The sequence below is a fragment of the Drosophila navojoa genome, chromosome X (genome assembly GCF_054131105.1).
Source record: "Drosophila navojoa isolate 15081-1374.11 chromosome X, UAZ_NAV_1.0, whole genome shotgun sequence".
NCBI classification, from domain to species: Eukaryota; Metazoa; Arthropoda; class Insecta; order Diptera; family Drosophilidae; genus Drosophila; species Drosophila navojoa.
This window is the reverse complement of record NC_142895.1, coordinates 25857640-25865491: the sequence shown is the minus strand read 5'-3', so window position 1 is coordinate 25865491 and position 7852 is coordinate 25857640. Positions and strand designations below refer to the sequence as shown.

Here is a 7852-nt window from a genome sequence, read left to right as displayed (position 1 = left end):
CTTTAAAAATATTATGGAAAGTTTTGGCAATACAGTGGGCACTCCTTGAAGCCGCCAGCAGGTGAAACCTGTAACAAAGCTGCTAAAGAAAAAAAAGAAAAGAAAAGGAAAAACAAAGCCTGCCATGCTTTGGGCGCTCTTCTGCTGCTGCTTGTACAGCATGTGTATGTATGTATGTATGTATGAACGTACATATGTATACAAACTTCTATTTTTGCACCGACTTCTTCCTCTTCTTCGTCATCCTCTGCTTCTTGCTGCTGAGAAAGACAGACAGATGGTATTAAATGCAGCGTGTTGTTGTCTAGCTGAATGTAAAGCTTAAGCTCAAGCTGACTCAGATTCAGATGACTATCCCAATTCCAAGGCAGCTGTCCTATGCACAAGCAAGTAAGCACACACACACGCATGCATACATACATACACACACACTTACATGTATGTATGTATGTATGTATGCAAGTGTAGGTGCCTGGGGGTTAGAGTTGAGAGAGACTCGGCATAACGGACCCCAACGGCAATGGCAGCAAATTAAAGTTACTAAAGCAAGAAAGACACAAAAAGCAAAAGGAAAAAAATGTATACAAAAATGAGATAAAAATAAAAATAAAATACAAAATAACAAGAACAAGAAAAACGAGCGAAATTTCTTGCACAGCGTGGAAGCAGAGTCGCAGCGGCGCGGTGAGACTGTGCCAATGCACAGCGACATGGAACAAGAACAAGAATAAGAACAAGAGCAAAAACAAGAGCAGCAAGAGCAATAAGAATATCGAGAAGCAAGGCTTAGTCGGTGGTTGTTGTTGTTGCTTTTGCCTAGCCGCTGTGCAGAGGAAGGGGTCGCACATCAGGAGGTTGCTGCAAGTGCGACAGAGATGACAGAGCTGAGTTGCCTGCTCGCAAATCTAAAATGATTAAAAACCGGTTCGCGGACTATACGGTTCTTTTTTCTTTTGCTTTTGCATTTGAGACAAAGCTTAGGCTTTGGCCAGCCGACAAAAATGTCGCAATATACATATTTAAAAGGTTTTTTATGCAAAGCAACATTTCAATGTCATACCAAGTCTTAAACTTTACAATTAGAAATCTATAGTTGTTGTATCATAAAACTCTGCGGTTTATTTTGTAACATGTAGGTTGTACATATACATATATCATTGATTAGAAGTCGAAATTACAATCAGAAGTATCACAGAACTTATAGTGAATTCATTCATTTTATCTCTTGTTACATTGAGGTTTTCTTGTACCAAAGATAAGTTTATTCTATTATTTAAAAAAATACAATTGCAATGATTTTTGTATCTATTATGTGAATTTGATGTTCTTCATATTCGGCCAAGATTTCAAACTGGTGGCTTGAAATATTGATCATTGCAATTGAATTATGTTGCTATTTTGAATTTATGTTATTGGTCTCATATTATCTTAATGTGTATATTTGTATTATAAATCATTTGTACGCGTACTTTTGGAACATCATTTCGGACACATTTGTCGCCTGGACATTGTCGCGCAATTGCTTTTGCTTTTATTCAGTTGTCGCTGTCGCTGCTCTAATTGGCGCTTTATGACTAAAGCCAGTGTCACACACAAACACTTCTTGTATTCTTTTGTGCTCTCCTCACCTCACTCCCTCTCTCACTAGCTAACTCTCTCTCTCTCTCTCTCTCTATCTTATATCCTTACACTATTTGAAATTATCTTCAGCATAGAGATCGCCGCCAGTGCCGTTGGGCAGGAAGCGGGCGTCGAGAGAGAGCCGGTTCATGCGCCCGTAGACCAGCACCTCGCTGATGATGCGCTCGGCGAAGAGACGCTGATCGGCTCGCATGTTTCGGAAATGCGCGGCCATACGCTTGCCAATCAATTCGCATTCGCTCTCCGTATGCTCAATGCTGCGCTCCCTGATCGCTTGGCGGCGTTTTTTGCTGACCGTTGCTGCGCTCCCCCCACCGTAGTCGCCGTCATCGTCGGTGCTGTGCTGACGTCGACGCATGCTGCGGCGCGACTGCGACTGCTGCTGCTGCTGCTGCTGCAATCGTGCTGAGGCATAAGGATGCGGATGCACATGTTTTCCGGCACCGCTGTTGCTGCTGCTGTTGTTATTGTGGTTGTTGGTGTTATTGTTGGTATGGTTGTTGTTGTTGCCGCTATGGGAATGCTGCTTATATTTGCTATCCATTTTTGGATCGCATTTTTGACGTGCCTCGCTTAGCGTGTCATGCTTGATGCCATTCTCCTCGTCCTCGACTTCTACTGCGTTATCAACGTCACCTTCGCCGTCTCCGTCTCCGTCACCGTCGCCGTCGCCGTCGCCATCCCCATCGTGATTGTCGTCACCTTCAAGAACGCCCTCAGCGTCGGCCTCGCCTTCGATGACCAACATGTCCTCCTCGGGCGCAAAGGGCTCGGCGAAAATGTCCTCGTCCTGCAAAGAGTCATCAAAATAGCCAAAAATAAACTTGGAAATGCTTAACGCTTAGTCGACTAACAGATACCCTGTATTAAGTTGGCTAAGAACTTTTTCACAGCGTATTTTAGTCAAATATCTATGTATTTGTTATATAAACCATCTCTCTCTAGCTATGTATGTATGTGTATAAAATACCCTCATTTCATCTGAGTCAACGAGCATATACTCTGTACATTTCGTACAGGGTATTTCTCTATGCCAAGCTAATTATCCCCTTTCTCTCCCTCTCTCACTCTCTCTTCTGTTCTTTTGTTGCGTGTGTCTCACTCACTTGCTCCTGCTCATCCAGGGACACTTCTACCACATTTTCACTGTAGGCATCTTTTAGGTACTCCGGTTCGGATTCCTCATCGGGTTCTGGTTTCGAATCCGGCTCATGTTCAGGCTCGGCATCAATCATTGTTTGCGCCTCGCCCGTCTCCTGGTCGTAGAGAAACTCCAGCTCATTGTAGTACCACAAGGACGGCACATACTCCTCGCCGCCGTCAGCCCCATTGGCCGACGCCCTGCTCTCGAGCACCTTGCGCAGCTCGCGTCGGTAGGAGGTGCGCAGATTGTTGATTTTTCGCTTCACCATGTGGATGTTGGCGTGCGGGTCGCTCGTGCGCATGTGGCACAGGAGGCGGTCATACGATTGCGCCTTCAGCTTACGGTTGCGATAATCTTTCGAATTGGTCAGCCAAAGCTCCGGCATGGAGCGATAAAGCCGAAAGAAAACTCTCCAAAATTCCGTATTGCGCACATGGTGCGAGTCCATGGCAGGCAATTATTGAACTGTCGTCCAACGCGGTCGTACGACACAAGCGACGGCAGCGCTCGTCGTCCAACCCACACGACATGCAACCCGAACGTACCCGTGCAAAGAGAGCGAGAGAGACAGACAGAAAATCTGAAACAAACAAGCGCTGACACACACACACACACACACACACATACACACAAGCGCTCGAGCTGTCAGATAGTTAGCGTTGCCTCCTCTCTGTCTCTCTCTCTCTCTCACTCTCCACCAACCCCCCTGGTCTATTCGCTTTCCCACGCGTTATCTGCATTTCGCTCTTAGACTTACATGCATGCTCGCCTCATCGAGGCTATCGTCCAAGTCTTTGATCTCGTGCTTAATGCGCGATGTAGTGTCATAGTTCAGATTGAGCACCGGCTTAAGAAAGTCCATAAGATGGAACCACCACAAGCGCGGCTCGTAGCCATTGTACGACGATTGAATTTTGCGTATTTCGCGCCTATAGCAGCAGCGCAACGAATTGATTTTACGCTTCACATCCTGTATGCTGGCCTCAAGATTGACACGTCGCAAAATTTTCAACAGCTCCTGATAGCCAGGCGCCTTCTTCTTCTTCGACAGATAATCGATGGTGGTGTTGTCCCACAGTGCCGTGAAGTGGCGGTAGCAGCTAATAAACTCCTCCATTACCTCCTTTTCGTCATACAAATTGGGCGACGTCATTTGTCTAATTCTGCGTGTTCGTTTGCTTCCTTGCTAGCTTGCTTGCCTGTTTGTTTGTGCGAGTTTTTTTTTTTATGTAAGTGTGAGTGTGTGAGTCTGTGTGTGTGTGTGTGTATGTGTGCTGCCTGCTGCTGCAATGGCTTCGCTCCAACTGAAAACTGAATGATTGTGACTGAGCGAGAGTGTCATGCAAATACAACGTGTATGAACGAATAGTCGTTCGGTATGATGCTGTTGTTTTTGTAGTTGCTGTTGGTGCCGGCATGGTATGGCATGGCATGGCTGTTTATTCCTTCTCATCATCATTATTATTTTCATTATCATTATTTTCATATTTTCTCTGCTGCCTTTTAAAGCGGACAACGACAACGACAACAACAACAACAATGTCGCCATCGTCGTCATTGCGTCTCTGCTTCTGCTTCTTTGCATTGCCTTTTAATCTTTGCTTTTACCATTTGCTTTTTATTTATTTATGTTATAAACAGCAACGTTGGTCATGCGGCGGCAGTCGCAGTCGACGCTGATGGCAGCGGCAGCGTCGGTGTCGGCGTCACCACAGTCGCACAAGTGTATGGGCGCTGGCGAGCAACGTTGCCGCACTTCACAGGTTCGAGTTAGTTGTTGAAAACTGGCAACGTTACGTTACGTTGAGAGATATGTTGCATGACAGCAATGAGGCCGCGAGCCGGACGAGTGTATTGCACAAAAGTCAAAAACAACAACAACTACAATAGCAACAACAATTGCAACAACAATCATAGCATCAGCAGGCAGCCGCCTAATAATAATAATAGCAACAACAAAACAATATTAATAGACCTGAAACATTAGCGCGCGCACAGAAACAAGCAGGCCAGCAATACACATTGAATTTTCGTGTACATCGAACATCGAGCATCGAACATGCGTGCTGCTGTTGTTTTGCAGGCAACCTGCCGCAGCGCATTGGCTGCAGTTGTGTTTGTGTTTCACTTTCACTGCGCAAAATTGGCAAAAAACGATGCGAAACAAAATCAAAGCGGAAAATACAAAAGATTTGACAGTCAGCGTCAGTCAGCATCAGTTAGAGTTGTATGCAACGAACGCCATAAAAGTGTGAACAGTGCCAGGCTGCAAATTGTGCCAGGCTTGTTAGTTGTGAACATGCGGCCATATTGTTACATGCATACATACATATGTATGTATGCATGTATATGACTAAATTGTAATGTATGTGTGTACATACTATGTCTATTATTTAAATCGGATGTAATGTCATGGCGCATTGATGGGGCCAATTCAATTGCATGTAATTTGTCCTTTGTTGTTAAATTTTGAACAAATCAACATTCAGTCTACCCGTATTAGTAGCTATGCCCAATATTTTGGCGCCTTACTGTTAAGCGAGCTCTGTTCGCTAAGCCATTCTTTGCCGTCGCGCACATCGCCGGCTTCGAACTGTGTTTGCTCAAACGGTTCGAGTTCGATGTCGGATGCTCGATGTTCGGCAATCTTTGACGACCCAACATCGGATTCAACAACGGCAGCAGCACCAGCAGCGGCGTCGTCGCCGTTATAGTCGTTATAGATGTAGATGTGTTGTTCAACTCCTGAAAACTCGGGTGTGTGCAGCGCGTGCTGATCATGTAAAGAAAAGTATAAGACGGTTTGCAAATACGTTGCGAATTTATCTATAATAAGTTTACGATAAAAATTATGAAAATCGTCGCTATAAAACAAAACCAACAACAAGGTAAACGTGCAACGCAATTAAATTGCCAACAATAACGGAATGAAAAAATAATGAGATCCGAATCAAGAAAACCAAACGAGAGCCGCCCATACAAAAAAAAATATATATATATATAAAAAAAAAATAAAATAAAATAAATAAAAAATAAAATGAAAATGAAATAGAAGCAAAGAAGAAGAAAAATTCAAATTAAATCAAATCCAAACTAAAAGAAAAAAAATGTAAAAAATGTTGTGCTTTTGTGTCGCCTACACATATATAACAGTATATTTATATATGTGCATGTATATACATATATAAATATGTATTATACATATGTACATATGTATATTCATATGTGTGTATTTTTATAGCTGTGCCTGCCTGTATGCGCTGTGAGCTTGCGACTGTGTGTGAGTGCGTATATATATATATTATATATATAATATATATACATATGTATGTAGGCAAAATGGATATGAAAATAACAACTCATTGGAAAATTGCGTCGCGTTTTACTGCCCCCACGCTACGTTGCCGTTGCCTGAGTGTGTATGTATGGATGTGTGTGCATGCATACATACATATGCATATATAACTTTTTTTTCACTGTGCCCAAATGCAATGCTGATCTATGCGCGAATATTAAAGTGAGAAGGGTCGCAAATAAAAACGCAGCGCAAATTGTTGGAAGTTTTTTTTTTCTTTTTTTTTCGTACTTCTGTGTGTGTGTGCCTGTGTATTGTGCGCTCGCTCACTCGCTCGCTTTGTCTCTCGCTCTTACGCATTGACAGTGTATTCTGTTTTGTGCGTGTGTGTGTGTGTGTGTTGCTGCTGCTGCTGCTGACGTCGTCTGCGTTCCAATTCTAATTTTTTTCAATTTTTTTCCTTTGCTTTTGTGTGTGCTTTTTTAAAGTGGCATAGATTGTATTTTTTTTTTTTATATAATAAATTGAAATTGTTTTTTATGCACAGCTGGGCCAGTTGAGCGGCTTGTGTGCGTGTGTAAAAGAAAAATTTAAATGGAAGTGTGGCATAAAAAGCGCCAAAGGCGTATCAAAGCCAAGCCACACACACACACACGCACACACAAACGCATTGCCCATGTGTGCAATTTGCTTAAAATATTTTTTGCATTTTATTTTTGCGGCACCGCCCTGCAAAAGTTTTTGGCTAACGGACAAACGCCCCCGACCCCGCCCGGCCCCCACTCGCTCGTTCGCTCTATCCACACACAAACACATCTATCCATATATGTACATATGTATATATATGTATACATATATGTGGCCCCACATACACGCACATGCTTATATCATATGTGTATGCATAATTTTATAAATTTTTCTTCTTCTTCTGCCATAAATTTACATATACATATTTTGGTTTTGTTTAGCTGGTCGCAAATCGAATTTTTTTATACTTTTTTTTCTGGAGACAAAGAAAAATCAATAACAAATCAAATATAAGAAATAATAATATGAATGTCAGTATGTATATACATAGACGTATGTATGTATGTATGTATATAAATAATTAAAAACCCGTCGCTCGTTTTTTTCGTGTTGTTTTTATGTGTGCGTTTTTTTGTCCAAAAATTTTCCAAGAATCGTTTCGAGATTAAAAATGCAAATTCGAAAATTAAACAAATCAAATAATCGAGTTCGAGTTCGAGTTGGATTTCGAGTTCGAAAAAGTAACGCATTAGAGGAATGTTAAGAGAAATAAAACACAGATTATAAACCTGAATTGTATATACATATAATATAAATCGTATACCTATATATCTCTCTATATATATATACTGTATACATGTATGTATGTATGTATGTATGTATGTATATGTATATCTGTGTATGCTAATGGGAATGTAATAAATATTTCCATTCGTAAACCACCTGGCAACGACGATCGATAGAGCCACCGGCTTTTGGATTCGTAGACCCAACAACATTTTCAATGGTAAGCTCACAAAGATAGAAAAAGACACAATCCTATAAACAATTGAATAAAAACCTAAAAATATTTATGTAAATAGGGTTATCAATAAGTTGAAACTAAATATATATATATGTACATATTCATATGAAAGTTCTGATGTGTTCAAAGTCCGTCAGTCCGAATGATATTCTCAGTAACGCGATTCTCATGAATGAATGAAATCGACTCGATCCAAGCGATGTTTATAGTTATAGAATTA

At 41.6% G+C, this 7852-nt stretch overlaps 2 protein-coding genes across 6 annotated transcripts in view; one reads left to right on the top strand and one right to left on the bottom strand.

Moving 5' to 3' along the window:
- Positions 1-1092: 1092 nt before the first annotated feature.
- LOC108656030 (uncharacterized) lies at positions 1093-4529 on the bottom strand. Of its 2 annotated transcripts, XM_018107916.3 has the most exons (3): positions 4394-4529; positions 3543-4096; positions 1093-2431 (listed from the first exon to the last, which is right to left on the bottom strand). In XM_018107916.3, the coding sequence occupies exons 2-3, from the start codon at positions 3936-3938 to the stop codon at positions 1691-1693; spliced, it is 1137 nt and encodes a 378-aa protein (XP_017963405.1). In that variant the 5' UTR covers positions 3939-4096; positions 4394-4529; the 3' UTR covers positions 1093-1690. The 2 variants fall into 2 exon arrangements, with proteins under 2 accessions (XP_017963405.1, XP_017963404.1); XM_018107915.3 differs by lacking the exons at positions 3543-4096; positions 4394-4529 and adding an exon at positions 2748-3408.
- An 893-nt stretch (positions 4530-5422) lies between these two features.
- Positions 5423-7852, top strand: part of Smr (nuclear receptor corepressor smrter) — a 76078-nt gene continuing 73648 nt past the window's right edge. For 2 of the 4 annotated variants that reach the window (XM_089264907.1, XM_089264906.1), the window contains exon 1: positions 5434-5673. The gene's annotated coding sequence lies outside the window, so the exon portion shown is untranslated. Of the gene's footprint in view, positions 5674-7852 lie in introns of all 4 variants that reach the window. The other 2 variants (XM_089264908.1, XM_089264909.1) reach the window with 2 other exon arrangements.